General features: G+C 40.9%; 1 protein-coding gene across 6 annotated transcripts in view; it reads right to left on the bottom strand.

Annotated features, from left to right (window-relative positions):
- usp54a (ubiquitin specific peptidase 54a) overlaps nt 1-22500 on the bottom strand; it is a 49238-nt gene that overhangs the window by 24407 nt on the left and 2331 nt on the right. For 3 of the 6 annotated variants that reach the window (XM_068567492.1, XM_068567496.1, XM_068567497.1), the window contains exons 1-2: nt 20229-20451; nt 3395-4251 (exon numbers count right to left, since the gene is read on the bottom strand). In XM_068567492.1, the coding sequence (XP_068423593.1) occupies nt 3395-3583 (189 nt within the window). In that variant the 5' untranslated portion in view covers nt 3584-4251; nt 20229-20451. Of the gene's footprint in view, nt 1-3394; nt 4252-8230; nt 8344-11370; nt 11511-20228; nt 20452-22500 lie in introns of those variants that run through there. The other 3 variants (XM_068567493.1, XM_068567495.1, XM_068567494.1) reach the window with 3 other exon arrangements.

Genomic DNA, 22500 nt, shown 5'->3' with positions numbered 1-22500 from the left:
TCTTAAAAACACACTCAAAAGTTTCTCAACCTCGACCGAGACGGATTATATTCCTACACTGCTGGGTACAGTCAGATGGCCTTTAAAAGGGCTTTCATGCTTTTAGGTTGGAGGAAGTTCTCTTTACAATATTGTGCATTAAGGGTTTGTTTTTTGTGTGGCAATCGACTTGATTAAAATAATTATTATGGGAGGAAAGAAGAAAAACATCATTGCAGTTCATTACAACAGGGATATCAATAGGATTATTATTATATTAAAAGTGGGTTTTCATACTAATGACCTCAAAACAACCGCTGCCGTAAAAGGAAGTAAATCAATCTATAAAGTGGTTTGGATAGATCAGATGGATATTCAAAGTTTTCACACGTAATGCGTGTAGAACCTGCAAACACACCAACCGGCGTCCCGTCTCTATTAAATTAACGCGGTATTAATTGAATTACTGCCTGATTAAATAAAAAAGGACAAAATGAGAACGCTGGATGCCCTGAGCAGCAGGGAGGATGAGGAGATGAAGATGTGTGAACAGCTGAACTAAAAACCCTCAGCAGCTTGTTACCATGATATTCTTCCTCTTCACTTTGTCTTCGTCACATGTCGGAGCTGCTAAGCCTCTCCCCCCCACCCTCCACCCCCCACCCTCGGTCCGCCACGCCGCCTCCACTTCCCCTCAGCTGAGCTGCTCGCAGCCTCACGAGCCTTTTGATCACTTTGTTCTGACGTTAGGCAACGGTGACAAGTCAAAGAGAACAGACGGACGGAGAGCAGAGGGGCTGCTGGAGGAGCTGGAGGGGGCGAAGGTGGAGAGTGCAGAGGAGTCACGAGGAAGTGCGATAGTTCACGGTAGACTGGAGGATCCCGCGGGGCAGCGGGCTGATTCCTCCTCAGGCTGAAAGCTACTTCTCAGATTTTCTGGAGGCACACTGACTGTGTTTTCATATTGTGAATCCCAAGGAACTCTAACTGAAATGGAAGGAGTCTCCGTTTACAGCTCCGCCGTTTCATTTGCTCTCACCAAAGTGTGGTCGACGAGTACCTCGTCCGCTTGTTGTGATGTCGCCAACGCAGAACAGCTAAAAGTTTAGGAACTCACACCCTCACAGTCCTAAAAAGTGACCTCTTTTTTTCATTTAAAATTGTTTTTTGCATAGTTAGTTGTTTTTTTTAATTAATGAATTATAATTTTTTTAGGTAATAATGAAACTGTCCATCACTGAGTGATTGCTGCATTCCAAGGTCTACTGTTACTTCTTCACTAAATGTACAATTTGTGACATTTACCTAAAACAAGTATAAAGATATTTTAGCGCTGAAGTGTGATTTATTGTCATGCATTAATCTGATCATGAGAGGTTTGTCAGGCATCTGTGGAGCTGAAATATTAGTGCGCTGTTGTATGGTCCGACTTTCTATTTTAGAGCAAAAGCCAATCAATGCACTATAATTACCTCTCTAATAGTTGGAGTAGATGACGGATTGACAGAAAACAATGCAGCATGAACTCCAGCGGAAGTGTTGGTAATTTGATCTGATTGAAATCAGCTCGCCCGATTTCAATCACCCTCCTGCAGCCGAATCAGAGTCGGATTACGTTTCTGCTAATGCTAACACAACACTTCCTGCAGGTGCTGCTGCTTCAAGTTCACTTTAACTGAAACACAGGGGGGGCTTTTATTGTGAAGCAGTCACAGGAAACAACGTATGCTCTTTAATATGCGGATAAAAGATTGCAGCAGCACCAGAGATGTTGTCCTTTTTATTCCGCACATTCTTCCTCCTCGTCAAAACCTGGCGCCTACATAACCCACAATGCAACTCACCCGTTGGTATAATTGGACATCCGAATGTGTTATAATGCGGGAACAGGGAGCCGCAGAGGTCTGATGAGCTCACGTCTTCTCACTGCAAGATGTCTTTCCTTTTTCAAACCTGTGGCCTCAGACACAACCAACGCTGACTCAAGTGATGTCACTTAAGGACATTTGTCAGACTTCACAAGACTTTAACTACTTTCAAAACATGTGCAGCAGTAATCCCCGACACCTGAAAATATCACCCATTTGGAAATTCAGATCCCATTTAAGAATTACAACTTTTTACAGATTAACAGTTTTTTTACTGATGCTGGCATCAGTAAAAAAAAAACCTCTGACCTCTGGTCGTGTGCAATATTGCTGCTGCGCTCACACAAAGCCTCCGTTAAACGATGTAATGAGTGTTTCCTCTTCAGCAGAGTCTGTCATTTCAGCAGCAGCACCACCCTGCAGGGTTAATGAGTCAGCCTCTGTTCAAACACCAATAATTACTGCTCTCACACCGTCTCGGCTCTTAGTGTCGAGGCATCCAACACACCTCCTCCTAGACCTCCTATTTAAAAGGCTGAGTCATAAATAACTGTAATGTGCAGTCTGGGAGGTGTTACAGGCTCCTGGAGGAGGCTCATTACGGGCTCACATAAGTATGGAGGAGATTATCAAACTGGTTGTTAGGTGGATTGGGGAGTCATCTGTCTGACTGCTGTTTACCAACCACAGCGTTAACTCGCTCAAAAGGCACTGCGGTGGACCTGAGGCTTCTTCAGCATCGACATTGGATGCATTCAGTCAAAGTACTGCAGAGTAATGCTGATGCACGTCCACATTTTGTTAGGACCAATACTGCAGTCATCGTCAAAGTCATCAAGAGTCTATGCTGTGTTAGCTCTGTGAAACAAACGCACAACAACACGTTTGCTTGTTGTTCAAGTGTCGAAGACAGATGGAGTATTTTGCCCACTGTAAACGTGGGCTATTTTCATGTTTCAAGAGACATTTCATACACTGAACACATACTTTCCCAAAAGGAAAGATGTCACAATAGGCCAGGAAACTGAAAAGCACACGTTTATTGCGTCCTTGTGCAATACACAACTCTCTCGTCGTTTGATCAACAGTTCAATAACAAAAAGCACTTTTACTTGATCAATTATTTATTTAAGTGAGTATTGAAATAGTTGCAGATTAATTTCATGTTGATCGTTTCAGCTCTAAAGTGAACAAGTTTGAGTTTTAGACAGAAATAGACGCCTAAAGACATCACCCAGGACTCAAAGAAAACGGTGTTACAGAACAAAAGATTTGTCAATGAATCTGGAAGATATTGGCAGATTAATCAATGATTAATCAATGAATGAAAACATAATTGATTGATTCAATCAAATGATATTGCATGTCTTCAAACACTGTTTTTCCACCGGTCCTGAGAGGGAAAGTCAGTATGTGTGTTCTACAACAGGGACACTGGACATCCTGTTTCACAACAGGGGTCACAGAGAAAGGTGCATTTGAACAAACGCATGTGCGTGAAAGAGGGAAGTCAAGAGAGAACGACATGACAGAAAGCGTGGGTGTACCTGCAGGGCGCTGTTCAGGAAGCAGCTGTTCTGTCCCGGCTCGTTGCTCAGCCCTTTGCTGGGAGCGATGGACGTCATGGTGCGAGGCGTCAACATCCCCTGCATCCCGACACCACCGTTGCCGCCGCCAGCGCCGCTCGCAACTCCCCCGCCGCCACCTGACGCAAAGTAGTTCCTCTTCCACGACATTTTCCCTGCTCGCTCCTCTTTTCTCTCGCCGTCCTCGTCCTCGTCTCGCGGCCTCGCTCCTAGCAGGAGTCAGCTTCCTGTCTTCCGTTCTCGTGTCGAAGGAGACAGAGCCATGTCCTCCGGCGGAGGAGAAGATGAAGCTCTGAATATGATGAAGACTCCCAACAACCGAATGGACAAGAGCGAAGAAGAGGAGGAAACAAAAATAAACTGCGAGAAAGTTTGAGAAAAAAAAAGTTGTTTTGCTCAACAAAAAAAGAGAATGCAAATTAAGTCCTCAGTAGAATATTTAGTTGAACGGTGTGATGTTCTTTAACTTGAACTAATCTCTATCGTCTGCCTTTTTTTTAATTCCAAAAACTGCACTAAAAGGCTGAAAAAGTTCCGAGGATATCCAAGAGTTCTGTATCCCGTGAATTCCAAAAGGTTTTATAAATACTGCTGTGCCCTCTGTGTGACCTTCAAATGGTCTTCTTCTGTTCACTCAAAAACTTCCGGCGTCAGGACTCATTCCTCTCCGTGTCCATGTGTTGCAGTCGCGACGACCTTTGACCTCCTTTCACACGGCAATACGTGCAGCTGAGCTGTGACGTCGCCTCATCCTCATCATCATCACACCAACCAGCACCGACCGCGGCGGGGGGAGGGGTCGGAGGCTCAGAACGGATCTGCGAAGGAAAGAAGAAGAGTTTGAGATATTTTCCATTTTCTTGGGTTCAGGCACACGACATTCAGACTCTGCGAGACCGTCATCACAGCTCAGGGATTGTTTTTACTCGAGTGCTGATGCAGTTTAATCCCGACAGTGTATGCAGTATTTACCGAATATTTATTGAAGACCTCTAAAATACCGCATCCAGAACAATTTGATGCCCTCTTCCCATCAAACAAGGACAGAACATTAACTGTTATCCATCAGTACGTCTATCACATTTTTGCCAGCGCTTCCTAATTGTTTCCAACAATAATTCCTTGTGAAAAAACTAGTCAATATGTATTGTTTGCAAGTTAAACGGCTTCGTTAAAAGACACAAAACTCTCGCAAAAGACTCCAAATATTCAATGTGATCTTTTAAGTGTTTAATAATGTGGACATGTACCCATTATGAATGATTAGCTGAGTTTACTAGCCAACAGCCACAAGATAGATAGTTACTTTATTAATCAATGACTCAATTAAAAAGTTGTAACGGATGTCTACAGCAACCATAAAAAGATCTAAGAACGTCTTAAAGACTTTAAGGCCTGCATAACTTGCGTCAAAGACGACTGATCCCGACAGACAAGCCAACAGAAGCAGAGGTATTTTATTTGACCGTTATGTAAGGGCTCTGCATCTCTACCTGGGGATAATATTAGACATTACATTAAAAATAAAGCTGATGAGTAAGCTGCATGCTGATGAATATTGGAAAACTTTAAAAGTGAAGAAGAATGTGAACACAGTATTCAGCAATGGAGACATTAACCCAAAAAAAACGGACCCAACTGGATTTAAGGCCTTTAAATCCCTTTCAAGACATTATACGGAGACAATGCACGACTTCTAAAGACAGAAGAAACCATCCTCCTCCTCTTCCCCTTCCTCTTCTTTACACTGCAGTCACAAACACAGACAGAGGCATTTACAGCCTTTTTATTGTCCCTCTCATCTCATTCTGTCTATGCCTTGCATCTCAGTGGTTTATTGTATTGACTGTCGACTTGTGCTGCCAAAGACCTCAAGCTTTTCTTTTTTTGCAAAGTAATAAAAACCCCACATTGAATGAATGTAAAAACACAGACAGACAATGCAAATACATACAGTAAAATCAGTCAAAGCTGTAGAGGTATAGTCTTTTTGACAAGATGAGATAAGACGAGATAAAAAAACGTCTCTATCCCGAGGGAAATTGTTTTTCAGCAGTTGCAATAAAACAATGGTAGAGTGCAAATGGAAGAAAAAAAGAAACATACAAAAAGAAAGCACAACTTTATAGGTAGCACATGCAGTATCAAAGACACTTCAGCTACTGTTCTTCTGAACATGTGTGTGTGAGATCACGGATGTGTCACTTACAGGAGCATTTGTTTACAACATGAGGGATAAGCTGACAGGACGACACACACACACACACACACACACCGACACACACACAGTTTATCTTCATGGCTCAGAGCATCCGGGCCTTAAAAGCCCACTGACAGCAGAGCAGCAACATTTGTGCTGAAGTCCTGAATTATAAAACAACCTATTGTCATGTTCATCAGAATAACTCAGTGTGCTCATGAAATACATATATAAACACACATTTCAAAAGATTTGAGACAACGCTACAGTGAATCTCAAACTTTTTTGGCAGCAAAAAAACAGGCAAAACTCACAAGATGCTCTGCCGACCTCAAGACGAAAGACTAAACATTTTGTGAACGTCTTAAAGAGACCGTTTAAGTCAAACACTGGGATTTCACCTAATTTTAGCTCTGCAGTGAATAATAAGTATCAACACAGATGAGACGCCTGAAAGTAAGTATATGCATTTGTGTGTGTGTGTGTGTGTGTGTGTGTGTGTGTGTGTGTGTGTGTGTGTGTGTGTTGTAGTCAGTGTGTGAGAGAGGTAAACTGCCGGTCAGAGCAGAGGGAGGTGAGGGTGGATTAGCCTGATCAGACTCTGTCTGCCTGCACAGGATTAGACTGTCTCTGTGTGTGTGTGTGTGTGTGTGTGTGTGTGTGTGTGTGTGTGTGTGTGTGTGTGTGTGTGTGTGTGTAAGTCTATCTGTATATTTGTCTCCCCCTCCTCCATTAACAACATGCATTTAATTAATCAGTTAATTGTACCAGTTTCAAAATAGTATGTGTATAGCTTGATTTTTGTTTATTTATCCTCTGTGAGATGACAACAAAACAACAACCGATCAAAAAGCCCCCAACAGGAAGTGGGCTACCATCTGAGAACAAGACCAAGCTTATGAAGCACATGACAGTGACTGAAACCAGAGATCATGTGCTCAATTGATGAATTCATTTATTGAGAGGAAGAAATTATACATTTTTCCTCGATTAATAAACTAACCAACCGTGACGCAAACACAATCAGTCAATAAACGAAATAGAGTCTATGATGATGTTTATATTTGATTGATCTTTCAAATTATTTTCCAAGTAGAATGTACTGGCTCCAGCAGGCGCAAATAAGAATTTATTATCGATAAATTATTTGTGAAAAAGACAAGAATGATGATTCACTGTTGGTGAAAGTATCATCTTCACACATTCTTGTGTAGAGTAACAATCAAGCTATTTATTCATCTATTCTTTAACTTAAAAGTTAAAAAAAGAGTTTGTTTTTGTCTGAGTTTGAGGAACTAAATGGAGACAAAAAGGTCTCAACGACATTTATGAACCATGGAGAAGCAGTTTCCAGCCGCCATTACGTTACAGCAATGAGGTGGAAAAACGTATTTTTCCTGAATGATTGCAGCTTTTTATATCTTATAGAAACACATTAAGGTCCCAAGGTCGAATCAACACCGGTTAAATGTTAATTAAAAAAGGAAGAAGTGTAAAATTAAGACTAAGTGAGAGGCAGTTAGGGGCTTATGGAGCCCGTAGGATTAGAGAAATAGACCTTAATAAAACCCTGGTGACATTCACACTAAATAACTGAGACGAGCACCCACACATGACTGGACTCGGGCTGATATCTCTGCTCCCGGCTGATAAAACTGAAATCTGTATTTAGAACTTTTCAGGAAATGAGAAACGAAGCTTATTTTTAGAAAATAAGAAGGGTAATTTCAACCTAATTGGACTTATCTGTCAGCGCAGGTAGTTCAGGTTTTATTTGTCCATGTTAGGAGATGTCTGTCTCCAATGCAATAGAGTTAAATGGAAAGATTTGGAATAAAAAAAAAAAAGATTACAAAAGACATTGAGAGATGACAGCAATGTGTCAAATAACTGAAAAGTGGAAATATGAGTTCCCAGGATTTGAAATTGATATGAATTTAAAAAAAATAGGACTTTTGGGAGGGGATATTTGTAGTTGAAGAATTAAATTTAAGGGAATACAATACTCCACAAACACAACGATGCAGACATATTCCAGGCAATCTCAGTGCTCGGCTCCTCAAATCTGGCAGACCGTAAAGCCCCTCTACGATGTACACTGAGGCTAAATGAACAGCTAAAAATAAACGACACAAACAAATTGGTTCACAACAATCTTTATGGCGGATATGTGGGAATTGAGAAGCTAAATCACACACACTTTTTGGGGAATGTTATGAACTTTATTCATTGTCTACCTTGGGAATATAAATGATGATGTCACTGATGACGATACATATTTAACAAAAGCTTTTATTGACAGATAACTTGGTCACTTTGTCCTCCACTTTGTAATACTGGTCAGAACATAATTGGGAGGAGAACAAAGAATGGATCGAGGTGACTGTCGGCGTACCTGGACGGCAGACTGACCAATCAGAGGGTTGGGATTATTTCCGCTGATAAGAGGCCGCTTCCTCTCCTGGTGAGCACTGAGACCGCTTTGGTGTAAAATTGGTTATATAACTAAATGCCAGTCTGTCGCAGAGGCTTTACAGCCACACACAGAAACACACACACACACACACACACACACACACACACACAGCTATAATCACCTCTAATTCGCCAGACTGGCTCGGTTCCAGCTCCATGCAGCCGCTCTGCAGGGCTGACAGGAGAGCTACCAGGAGACCTGACGCTACTGGGAACACTGGGATGAAGCCAGCAAGGATGGAAACATGGTGAGGCAGAGATAAAGGGCCTGGCAGCAGACGGACAGACAGACAGACAGAGTATTGATCCGATATCAGACTGTCCTGTCAGGTGAGTTTGCCGATGCCAGATTTCAATCGTTTCCAGGCTCATTTTCACCAAGCTGCTGTTCAGAGTCACTGTTCATCCTCAGTGAAATTTACAAAACACAGTGAAGCCAGTAGAGGCCTCAGAGCTGCAGTGACTCGACATGCAGGAAGAACACAGGCCAAAATGCAAGAAATATTTTTACAGTCTCATAAAACAATGAAAGGCTTGGCTTTTTGGAAAACATACAAGTGAAATACTTGATACTATTCCTTTTGTATTGATTTCAGGTGCTCGATTGGTATGATAGAGGATTTTAGGTATTCTGCAGGACATTCAGCACACTCCTGCAAACACAAACAATATCAATATTTCTAAAAATGAAATGTGTTTGATGGAGACGGAGGGAGAAAACACTCAATAGCGTGAGGTGATGGTGGATAATCCCAGAAGGAGGCCGATGAAGGAGGAAGAGGAAACAACTGTTTTTAAAGAAATTAGGTCATTTAACCTTATCTTCCTCGCTGCCATGACATAGACATGCATTTGAAGATAAAAGCTTTTGGACTTTTTGTTTGCTGCGAACTCTATACAAGCTAAATCAAATATTTTTTTATGGAACTCTTGGGAGAATCGAGGGAGTAAAATATTTTCTAAGAAGCTTTTTGGGCGCAGGAACTGAAACTCTTTTTGCTGCTGACCTCGTTGGCAGTCAGTCGAGGAGGAAGATTTGGGGCCTAATGACTAAAAAGGAGAGCTCATGAATATACAGCCGTCCTTCAGAGCTGCAACCGCACCAAAATAACTCAAGAGAATTTGGGAATGTGGAGCACTTCAATCACTTAATTCCACCCAGTGAAAGGAGGAATTAGCTTCTTGTCGTGTCCCTCCGAGACTCTCAGACAAGCCGAAATCTTGACTCAGTCAAGGACACTTCAGCCGTGGTGAACGGGGGACTGCGGCTGGTTTAAGACAAGAAACAGTCTGGTCTTTTTCCACCAACGGGATGAACTTGGATTCAGGCTTGAAAGCTAACGTTGGCTTGCTAATCCCACCATGATAACTTTGCACTTGGTGAGCGGGTAAGGTGATTGGGGGTCCCTGCTTTACGGCGTATATGAAGGGTCAATTAACATAACAATGACGTATTTTCGTACCAGATGTACATTAGAAAGACCTATGATCCCTATGCTATCATTAAAATAACATACTTGTACTAAAGTAACAGTTTTGAGGTACTTGCACTTTCATTTAATGCCACGTTGTACCGCCACGGCACCTCATCTCAACTCAAAATTATACTTTTTACTGTACTAAATTTATCCTACAACTTAAGTTACTTTGCATACAACATACTTATGCTATGTGATATAATGTAGTACTACCCATTAGACTAACAAATTGGATATACATTGACAAACTGCAACTTTAAACTGACTTTGTGTATTTCTTCGTGAAATAAAATGTATAATTTAATATCCTATGATAACACTACAACATTTTTTTATTATAAGGAAGTATTTTTTAGATTATGGAATACTTTTACTTAAGTAAAAAGGCTCTGAGGATTTCTTCCATCACTGATATCCAAATACACATTTCATACTGTACATAAATGAGGTGTAAATGGGGTGAATCTTCACAAAGTAGCCAACCCACAGGTTTCAAACAGAGGGATGGAGCTGCTCTGATTTCTTCTTCTTTTTTTAAAGGGATTCTGAAGAACTTTTTTCTCTCCAGTTTTCTAAAAGCAAAGATACTCTCTGTTGTTTCCCCTCCATCACATCCCCTGTGGTGAATGTATTGTTCTAATTTTCACTCCCCACATTCCTCTGAGCAGCAGCAGCAGCTTCCAGCAGTTGAGTGAATAACCAGTAAATCATCCAGACTGGGAGGAGCTCCTCCTCCTGTTCTTTCAACACATTATTTTCCCATGAACACTGATGAATAATGTGCATTTAATTTAAAACTCAGAGGCTTCACTCACAGAGACAAACCACAACACCACTGAAAAACACTCATCTTACACTCAAATAACCCCGAGAAGTGATTCATTCAGAGTAGTATTACTGCTCCATCATTCAGACCTACAGGTTGTTTTACAGTCCATGATTCATCTCAAAACACTAGAACTAACAATTATTAGTAACCGAGTCGGAGTCTTCAGACAGGAATGATGACAAAAGCGGATTCCAAAGCATCCTGCCCCGTTAAACTTTCTCACCAAACTCCTTTCAAAAATTGAACACTTTTAAGATTGCTTGAATATGTAGCTACTACCGAGCCGAAGAACATTAAACAGTTAGTTTTTAGAGACCTTCGTGGACAAAACTTTAAATCGGGAGGAATCTAATCAAATTTAGAGCACTTATACACGACGAAAATGAGTCACTATTAAAACTACATCAACTGCTATTTGTGGAAGTGAAATCAATTATTCCAAAACAGTTTACAAGAACACCAGGAGCTGAGTTTTTGTTACAACAAAACCACAAGCACACAGGACGAAATTATCCGTCTGTCATGTGAACAGTTGATGAAAAGCGATGCGGCGTTTTTAAATGGTGTGTTTTTTAAACGGAGTCCGGCGCAGCGCGCCCCGCACTCACACACACACAGAGAGGCACCGGGGCTCCACATTACATCACTTCCAGCAAAACTTCACGGAGAACAATGAGGGCAGAGCGGCATCCCCGCTGCTTTTTAAACCCATTAGTTCATCTCGCAGTCCGGGGCTAAAAAGCACCGAACACCGACTACGTGTGGACATTTTACGGCACGTTAAGCGTGTCGTTCAGCACCGAGCCGCGTTTGTAACCAACCGGTCACGTTACCGACGGCGTAGCGCGAGCTTAACGCCGGGGCTTGAATGAGAGTAACGGCCGCTGCGTTCAAATCCGCAGACACACGCAGACGGAATAAAACGCCACAACATGGACGTTTGAGAGCGGCTCACCTGTGACACGCGAGCCAGGAGGAGAGGCAGGAATACCCAGCTGACCTGAGGACAGTTTGGTCCAAAAGCTCCCGGAGAAGCGGTGGTTTATTGTGTTTAAAGCGGCGGCGGCGGCGGCTCGGAGGGGGAGGGGTTACTACCTGCAGCACAGTGCGCGTGCATGAGCGCGAGCGTCCGTGTCAACGCGTGAAGCTCGAGTGTGCGCATCAGTAGTATAGTATTAAAGTTAAAGTATTAATAGTATAAAATGTCCCTTGTGATACTGTTATATATATATCGTTGATTTATTATGACGCATGCATTATTGCAAAAGCAGGATTTTAGTTGTTTCGAGGTTGAACTCGAGCTCCTTTTTAAAATAATGATGGCTTTTAGTATGGATTAATCTGATGATTATTTTCTCCATTAATTAATTGATTTTCTGGTTTGTACAAATTGTGGAAACGGTGAGAAATGCCATCACCAAGAGTGATAAGTGACACCGTCACAATGTTTGTTTTGTCCAACCAATACTCAAAACTTCAACATTAGTGATTTTTTTTTTTAGATTTTGAAAGATGTCATAAATACCATTGTTCTTGCTTAATAACTGTACTTATACCGATTTTGGCACTCAAAACATACATGAAAATGTACAAGGCAACTGAAATTGTACAAAGTAAAAACCTATTTCCCTAGAACAAGATTTCAAAAATGTCAGATTGTTCCTTACACTCGTGTTTATTTATCTAAATATATCTTTAAACTTTGTTTCAGATAAAATTGGGGCAGCAAACGCAGCAATTTAAGAGGCCTTTAGTTCATGTGTTCAGATATAAAAACTTTGAATAATCTGAAGAGTAATGGATAATCACTGAAGTTTGGTGTAAACAATAAAATCTTTAACTCTTTAAAAGAGTTAAACAGAGATGAAGTTGTGCTTGAACAGCAGTGTACGTGCATGGGTGTGACTATTGATCATGGTATTGATCACATCAGAAACACAGGAGGACAAGTCAGGATCAATACGTGGCAGCCCGCCGCAGTCTGCCAAAACACACACTGCATAGGCGTCTCATAATGTTCATAAAAAGGTTGTTATTAAAAAAACAATGACTGATACACACACTATATCATTATATTGCGTTTCATTATTCATTAGCAGGTGAGCATTCAGATAAATATTTAATTCCAGCATATTAATACTTTAACAACTAGTGCAAACACTATTCAAAAAGGTGTCAACGTCATAGTATTACTACGAATACTTCCACCAGAAGTAACTCTACAAACTGTATGACCAATATTCATTCATGAATATGCAAATGAAACCGTGACTTCAAAAACTAATAGCACCACCACGTGAATAAATTGATTGATGTTGTTTTGTAGGTTTTACAAACCACTGCAGTCCAACAACATCAAACGATAAGATATTTTGGGAGGTATTTCCAATGAGATGAGGACACAACAAGTCTTCCCAATTAAACAAATAAACACTTCCGTGTCCTCTGAAATGACATATGGAAATATTTTCTGATCTGACGCCCCTATCAACAGGATTACTGTGCTTTTAAAACTGTTCGGAAACATTAAAATTACACTTTATTTATCACGGGGGAAATTGTTGTGCAGCAGTTACGACACAAAGTAGGCCAGACACATGCCAGAAATGTACACAGGTTCGCCGTAACGGTTATAAATATAAATGCTGAATCTCTGTTTCAGAGTAAATCTGTTTTATACCCCCATGGTGGTTATGGTTTGGTTTAGCCACAAAAAAAACATTGTTGGATTTAGAGAGAGAAGGAGCGACCATTGACTACTTATGTTAATGTTTGGGGACCATTGATGTTGTTAGCTTAGCTTAGCACAAAGAATGAAAGCAGGGGGAAACAGCTAGTCTAGCTCTATCCTACATTTGAAGATACTAACTAACATCTCCAAGGCTCACTGATTAACATATTGTTTCTAATACATTTGATCTCTACACAGTTCTCAGGTGGAGTCACATGTTGGAATGGACGACATCTTTATCTTGAAAAACTATATAGCAAGACTTTTTCAGAATTATTCTGGTTGGTAAAAGTCAATTGTTTCTACTCCATCGCATCTCCGGGTGTAAATATGATGTTCTAATTATCATTTAGTTTGTTTCATCCAAAACATAATTGTAGAAAACAGTCTGTGGACGTAATAGTAAATGACACTTTAATTAGAGCTCCTGTCTGTACGTCTTTGATTCTTTTTCTCATACTAAACACTTAGTATTGATAATATATCCATAATATCATAGCGTCTTACTATAACTACAAACTGCATGCTGCCCCATCTAATACTACTTATACAAACACAATATCCTCTGGAGTGCAACAGAGCTTCATAAGAAGGCCGACTTGTATAAACAAGAGGATGAAATATGTGTGAGAGATGGCAGGCAGTCAAAATGTGGTTAAAAATAAATGCATGATGTTTAATGAAATAAAACATGAAGAAGCAGTTTGTCTCATGTGGAGCCGAGTGTTTGGGTGGAGATCAGATCTGAACCACAGCCCTCAAACATTCCTCTGGTGGAAACTGCTCAACCTGGTTTCTATTAAACAGGGCTGAAGTGGGCTGAACGGGGCTAAAGAGGCCTTAACTTAGTATCCTTTACATTCATTCGGTTTTACATTTCCTTTTTATGCTACTTTATACTTCTACCCCTCTCAGAGAGAAGTTACACTACACCTTCAGTCACTTTGCAAATTCAGATTAATTGACCAAAATACAAATCAACTCATACAAAATGAGCCATCATTATAGAATACGGAGAAGATAATATGGATTAGATAGATAGATAGATAGATAGATAGATAGATAGATAGATAGATAGATAGATAGATAGATAGATAGATAGATAGATAGATAGATAGATAGATAGATAGATAGATAGAAGTATTCTGAAATGAGCCATTCTGTAAAAGGAGTACTTTTATTTTTTCTGGGCCTCCGTAAATACAATCTGATGATAATACGTTCTTACTTTTACTTGGGTACATTTTGTGTTGCAGGACTTCTTGTCGAGGAGTATTTTCATGTGGTAAAAGTACCTTTGCCTTAGTAAAATATCTAAATATGTTTTCCACCAATGAAATAAACTAAAAGGAAGTCAACCGTTCGGAGAGAGGGAGCAGACGGAAAGTCTCGTGATTGTCAGATGGACGTTTGTTTCGAAAGGATCTGCCCGTATGGAGTACACGCAGTGAATGTATGGAACAAATACTTGTACTTGCACGAGTATTACAGCGTATTTGGATTTTAAATCCCACCTGTCACAGAGCCACACTCTCTCTCAGGCTCACTAACTTAATTTACTTCTGAATGAAACCTGCACAGGATGCGGTCAAATTGCTCAAGTGACTGTAATGTCACTTGATAATGTTTTCAAATTAAAAGCACAGCAGCAGCTCTCAGAGTTTCCAGCAGAGGAAAGAGGTCTGGCTCATTTTCAACCCTTCCTCCCCCCCGGTGAGAAGTTCCACTGCAGTGTGACAGAATCACGACGCGATGACGTTTATCGCTGTGGATGTTTATGGGAGCAGATCTGTGTAAACAGATGCTATCTGGGAAAGTCAACAGAGCTCTTTTTGGAAACACCTGAAAAACATCTGTGTAAACTTTATCCTGATGGTGGCGCTAGAGAAAAGGTCAAGCAATGAAAACATTAAAGTTGCAAAAGGGGACTTTTACTGCATCAAAAATTCCATTACATTTTGAAATGTCACCCAAATGGTAGGTTATCCTTCACAGACATAAAGACATTTCCGCCATCAATTGGTGCATACAAATTGGCCAGAAAAAAAAGACATTTTCACAGTAGCAGACGTAAGGCACAGGGGAACAAAAATGGAGGCAGAGCGCCTCCAAAATAGTCATGTTTTAGGAGAAAACATTTTTGGGGATAACTCATGAGCAATAAGCATAAAAACAACACAGACATTAGGACAGGATTATACTAAAATGGGGTGAGATGAGCAAATATGCACAATTGTAATATAAAAATGGCAAAGTGTACACCATGCACTGGGATTAACCAGCACTCTTCTATTTACATGTACAGCTAATCTGCCAGCATCCACCTAACTGTCTGAGGAGCTGAAAGACCACCGGCCGTCCCGATATACAGCTTAGATTCTGAAGATGAGGCATCAGAGTCTGACATGGAGGAAGTCCAGAGGCCTGAGAGAAAGGTCTTTTATTTTGGAGGGGTTCATAGGGAACGTTCAACGTGTCAACTCTTTTAATTCATGTTCAACTAAATGGCTGATCCTCCTGTTCACTCATGCTTTAAGTCTGCAGTCATGAGTTTCTATTCTCTTTGCTTCATGAAATCTTTTGGTTGTCACGTACGGTTTGAAAATTGTTTCATAATTAATACAAAAAAAAAATTGGAGAAGCTCCGTTTTCATGTTGGAACATTTAAGTTGACAGTTTCTATCCAGAGGGGATCAGACTGAGCAGCACAGAGGAGGGCAAAGGTCAGAGGTCACAGCACAAGGACAACAGTGATAAGTGGGTCACCAGAACAAGAAAACAGCTGCCACAGACAAGGAAGACGTTGCAGTAAAGCAAAAAGAAATGTACACGTTATTATGGAGGAAGTAAGTCATGCTTTTAAATTAAAAGAGCAATGTGAGATTTTGAATCAATATTAGGGGAACAGGTTTTATTTAATCATGAGCTACTTGTGAAAAGCACTTTTACTTCTAAGAAGAAAATGAAAGGTATATATACTTTAGTACTGTACTTGAGCAAATCTCCTGAAGCTATAATCCAGCATAAAAGACAAAAGTTCACACAACTCTGTGCACATCAAAAAGTTTTCCACAGTACATACATTATATTTGTATAATGTCACAGGATACATGTTCCTCTTATGAGAACATATAGCTATTAGAATAAAGCACTATTAAAATAAAAGTTATTACGTTAGATTATGTGCATGTTTTAGTTGGACAGGTTATTGAAGTATATTTAAATTTTGGAAATATGACTTTACTTTGATCATATTATGACTTTATTCTTGAAACATCACCATTATAAAATCACCCCTTTAAATTTGTGAGATTATACCTTATTCTCACAACATTGCAACTTTTTTCTATCATCTGAAATATTTTTGATCCCCCTTTTCCCCTAATACTCCATCATATTATGCCAACAATCAAATCAAATCATTTTCAGTCATCCTTGTGAGGGTTATGATACATATAAACATGAATCAATTTGTTTATTATCATATCATCATAAATTAAAACTGTAATGTATTACCTTTAATGTTATTTCAGGTACTCTGACAACAAGTTTTCATTCATTTTCCGTGAAGTTTCCAATAAAAACCTGATGACAGCGTGAAATTGTTTTCCTGGTGGTATGAAAGACTGCGATGAACAGTTTGTGCTATCGCGACGTGCTTTCAAAACACAACAATGAGTCATTTCCATCTTCTCACAGTCTAGTGTTTGATGGTTACTGTCCCTCTCCGTGGTTCTATGACGAGGAACAAAGAGCTCAGTGAAGTGAGAGCGAAGACTTGTCTCGTTCGGCTCGCACACAAAAAAGCTGCTGTGATTTGAATACAAAGACTCTGAAGGCCAAAACAGACGAGAGGGAAACGGTGACCTGCTGCAGCTTCCTGCTCATTACTGACAGAGAATGAACGTGTGTGTGTGTGTGTGTGTGTGTGTGTGTGTGTGTGTGTGTGTGTGTGTGTGTGTGTGTGTGTGTGTGTGTGTGTGTGTTTACTGGGTGGGCGTCCCGTTTGAACCAATTTACTCCCACTGAATTTTCAAAGACTGTTTCAAACAATAAACAATACTGATGATGATGATGATGATGATGATGATGATGATGATGATGATGATATTACCATGCATGCTTTTCATGCTTTTCCTCAAGTCGTGTCACATAAGGTAGCGAGACAGTTAGCCAGGCTACAAGCGCTCAGGTCCTTTACTTAACTAAATGTACTTATACAACATACATGTAAATGTCCTGCTTTCAAAATTATATTGTAGTAAAAGCACAGAAGTACTATCAGCAAAATGTACTAAATTGTGTTGCACCAAAATTAATGTAATTTCTGTACAGTTCAAACATCCTCACTGATTAACACATGACATTAGGTACTTGGTCATGAACTAAAGCAGTGAATAAATTTAAATATTGATCTGATGTTGGTGGAAGATTAAAATCCAGAGGATCAAGTTGTTACAGTTCATCCTGAGGGCGACATGAATATCCGTTACAACCCATCCATTATCCACAAAGGTTAACAAGAGGAAAACTCAGATCACTGAAGTCAGCATAGGGTTCATCAACTGGGGAACAGGAATGTATGCAGACAAATTCTATGAAAATCCATCCCGTAGCTGTTGAGATATCTTAGTCTGAACCAACGCCTCGAACAGAACAATAAGGAAGCTCACAAACACATTGAACTTGTCTCTCCGGTGTTGACTCTGACGTGCCGACTTCGTCACCCAGAGGACAAAGTGAGCTTGAGGGAGAAGAGTTTAACAAAGTCAATGTTTAGTCTTCTTTGAGACGTTTGCGTTTAAAAAAGCAGACGCACCTGCACGTGAAAGCATCAATTTCACGAGAAGCATCTGTCAGCTACATGTTGCTTGTTTCCTCTGCTTTTGTCGAGTGTATTGAGATTCCTTGCGTGAAGAAAAAAAATACGTAAAATGGGATATTTCAGGTTAAGTTTTTTTCTTTTTTTAAATGAGGGCAGAATTATACAAAATCAAAAAGGCGTCATTAGTACAAATGTTTGCGGTTGACGCGGCTGAACAGCAAATAGACCGTCATGTGACACCGAGCATATGCTACAGTGACAGAGTGTCCTTTTATTTCACTATGTCCACTTCCTGAATGACATCACCCTCCCATTACCTAGAATGACATCTATACTGTTTACTCCCACAGTCATATGATGGTACCACACACACGTACACACACAATTCACAACTGCCCCAGGCTATGTGTGTGTGCGTTTACGGACGATTTGTCACCGGTTTTCTCTCTGCTATTCATCTGTCACACTATGACACCTTTAGTATGACGACTTAGCATTTTTATGCAACTCTTGTTGTTTTACAAGCGACAAATGGAGAAGTGACAAATGAATTCAGTCGTTTCAGGTCAAATCATTTGTAAATTAAACTAATAAAAAAGGTTTCAGGACATATTTATAGCTAAAAAAAAACTGTGTGTACGACATGGCATGAAATACCGTCAACGTCTGATTTATTTTCCGGCTGACAAAAATAAAACCCTCCGATTTTGGTGGGATAATTCTCCATATAGCAATGATTTCACTCGATAATTGTTACGAAAATCGGCCTTATTTATGCGTTTATCACAGTTGGGGAACATTAAATATGGACTTCATGAATTGTTGAACAAACTAAGGGTCTGATGGTTCGATGAATAATTCTGTCAGACGGCTGAGAAGTGAATTCCTCCAGAGTCCAAAGTAGCTCAGTGCAAACTGTTTGTTGGTGAGCAAACCGACTTCTTCTAACTTCGAGGAGAAACTTTTTGAACTAAAATACTTTGTGAATTACTCTTCTATAAGGTGGGGGGTCTTAAAGTTTGGCCTGCATGACAAAAACATGACTTCAAGAGTCACGTTGAGCCTGACGTCGTTTATTGAATGCGTCCCCTGAACTCAAGTTGAAGGTTTGAACTCTGTTGGAACTTAACCGTCAGTGAAGGTGGATTTATTTTGCCGCGACCAGCAGCTCTGCTTGCTCTGTCGGTCAGGCCACAATAGATTTTTGCCCAAGGAGACTGAAAGTTGTCTTCAAGGTCAAGTGTTTGTGGACGCACGCACGTACAAACACAGTCGCAAGCTGTTGCAAAATAATGCTCGCTCCTTTTCTGGTCGTACCAAGCTGACAGTTTCCCCCGTGCTGCCTGCCCGGTGGCCACTTGACAGATAACGGAGGTTAAAAAAAGGTCAGGAGGTCAGACCAAAGTAAAAATAAGCCATAAATGCAAGTAAAGAGCTGGAAACTGTGATAAATAATCAAGTTTCTACACAAACAAGCAGAGTGTTCACCCACGGAGTTTCAGCAGCCCTAAAAACAGGGAGTGACGACGAATTGAGGCCAACCTGACCACGAAAACCAAAGTGCAGCATGGAGAAATTACAGGCTGGGCTCTGAGGCCGACGGTTTGTTGTTTGACTGTCTGTACCTCCTCCTCACCAGAGCCGCCACACACATCACAGTCAATTGAAAGAAAACCTCTTGCTGCTAGACGCAAGAAAAACACAACCGCGTCTTCAGTTTGGGATGAAACTCTTTGTGCAACAGATGTTCAGCAAGTTTACTGCTCTTACAGACAAGACACCTAACACACGGACATGAACTGGATCTCCATCTGAACGTCTCAGTCTGAGAAAAAACGAAGGTCGACAAACGAAAAGGCGATTTATAGATTAATATCACCTAATTATTTGAGCCCAAAAGCTCATTACTGTTGAAATTAACATGATAATTACTTTCCATTTGAACTAAAAGGCCTCGACCAGGGGTGGGTGTCCATATACTTACGGCCAGGTAGTGTACCGTACACACACACACACGCACACGCACACACACACACACACAGTATCTAGTTACTGAGCTGAAGCATGCAACAAAAAAACACCGGCATGGTCCTTTACAGAGTTCAGGTCTTAAATCAAGTACAACAGTTGAGCGAGGAGTTAAACTAATTTCAGGAGGGAGTTTGGTGAGACGGTGCAGCCACAGAGGAGATAAAAGAGTAAATGTGTGCGCGTGTCGGTCTCGCTCTCTCATTCATTCCCGCCGTCGCTCTCTCACCTTGACAGATAGCAGTATTCAAATGCCTCCTCTTCCTCCTCTTCCTCCTCGGTTAAGCCGGCTCCCTCACACCGTCGCCTCCTCAGGGAGAAAAGCAGGAGTGATGAAGGCAGGTCTTTGCCTCTTCTTCCTCCTCCGTTATCGCTCTCTCTCTCCCCCTCTCTGTCCACACTACGCTCTGCCGCCGTCTCCCAGGTGACTCAGCAAGAGAATGACATCATCCCTGTCAGCACACACACCTGTTTCCTCAATAAGCCCCACCCCCTCAGCCACCGCCCCCTTGCTCTCGTGCGCTTCCTGGATCTCTTAAAGGGGAAGTGTCAGCCAGACGTGAAAACACAGACTACAAATTACACATCATAGCCTGATATAGTATATATGATTTAACTGTAAATAAAAGAATGTCTTTGATGTGTAGGAAAGAACAAATACAAACAAGAACAGAACAAAAGAGAGTTAAAGATGCAAGAGAGAGAGAAAGATAAAGAGAGAGAGAGAGAGAAAGAGAGAAAGATAAAGAGAGAGAGAGAGAGAGAGAGAGAGAGAAACATACAGATAGATAGATAGATAGATAGATAGATAGATAGATAGATAGATAGATAGATAGATAGATAGATAGATAGATTTGAAGTATTCACCTTCAGTTCTAAGAATATTTGCAATATTTTCTGACTTTCTTTTTCTGTATTTTTGCCTTTATTGGACAGTTTGACAGAGAAGAGGTGGGCAGGAATTGGAAAGAGAGGAAGGGGGATGAGACATGAAATAAAGGTCACCAGCTGGAATCAAACCAAAAGACCAAATGACTAATAAACTGATCAAGAAAAAATATTTGTCAACCAATTTGTCAACCAGCCAACATTCCTCACAGAGTCCCATTAAAGCACATCAGACACTTCACCACAAGAGGCCTCTACCTCATTACTGTGTGTGTGTGTGTGTGTGTGTGTGTGTGTGTGTGTGTGTGTGTGTGTGTGTGTGTGTGTGTGTGTGTGTGTGTGTGTGTGTGTGGGATAATTTGTCACACATAATACATGACGGCTCCAGCAGTGGATCCCTGCGCTCCAATGATTTGCCCTATTTCAGGTTCTCATCCAATCTCAGCCACTACATTGAAGTAGGCACCTGCAATATTTACAACTAATCATTAATTGTCAAACTGATTAAGCAGCAACATGTCGTGCCGTCTGAATCACCCCCCTCCCTCCCTCCCTCCCTCCTCAGGGGTGCTGGTCTGACTTCTGATCTGAGCCGCCGTCTCCTCGCAGAGCGTCACATCCAGACCAAACTTTTCTCTTTTTTTTTGTCCTGCAGAGTTTTTCTGTATCTAATGAGGCTTTCGTGTTTCCGGGAGCTGAATGTTATCCACGTTATTATTTCTAGAAACCCCTGCTGGGGCTGCAAACACACACAGGATGAACCAACCAATTAATGAAATATGCAAATGAGGAAAAACAGAGAAGGATTATACTCTGGGTAAATTCATATTGGGGATGAAACGCCAGCAGGGAAGGGAGTAAAAACACAACTGCAGTCAATGTCTGAGTGTCTTTTGTCGTGCGGCTACATATGCAATGTTTGTCCTGAGAGGGACAAACAGGAGAGGTCACGGGGTCATTTTAAAGAATGGAAACAGGAGAAAGGAGCGAGTCTGGCTCTGTCCAAAAAGTAATAAAATAATCCACCAGCTCCTCTAAAGCGCCCTGATTCTGTTATATATCTCGCTGCTCGCTGTTTCCAGTTCAAATTTGAAATGAAATGGGAAAAAAAGCAGGGTTGTCATATTTGGTTTGATTGGAAAAAATACGTTATATAGTGAAGAGCCGGAGTAAGCTCATTAGCAACAACAGCTGAGGCGATGACATCATCGAGTAAGCTGCCGTTCCACTCGCAGAAAGACCGCAGACACGGTATTAAGAAACGGCCTTTGTGCTAAGCTATCTTACTGCGTATCCCTACAATGTCCAAATAGTCCATTCAAGCACTGTAAAAGTGACAATACCACAATGCAAAAGTATTCCAATTACAAGTAAAAGTCTCGCATTAAAAATCCCACTTAATAATACAGACGTATTATGAGCCTTGTGTAGTCTTCTTATCCGTGTGTCTACAACATGGTACCACTAAAACTGCAGAAACTGTGTACTACTACTACGAGAGCATCCTGCTACACAGTACTGACGACGCAGCAGCGAGTACTTCTGTCATCAGTATTGTTTCACTCCCACCACCCGGGAGTGTTTCGTCAAGACTCTTCAGTCGAGAAGAGGCA

This window comes from Clinocottus analis, unplaced genomic scaffold (assembly GCF_023055335.1).
Source record: "Clinocottus analis isolate CAN_PGR_092001 unplaced genomic scaffold, fCliAna1.0.p SCAF_8, whole genome shotgun sequence".
Classification (NCBI taxonomy): domain Eukaryota; kingdom Metazoa; phylum Chordata; class Actinopteri; order Perciformes; family Cottidae; genus Clinocottus; species Clinocottus analis.
The sequence above is the reverse complement of the archived record's forward strand: the minus strand, read 5'-3'. Positions and strand labels throughout refer to the sequence as shown.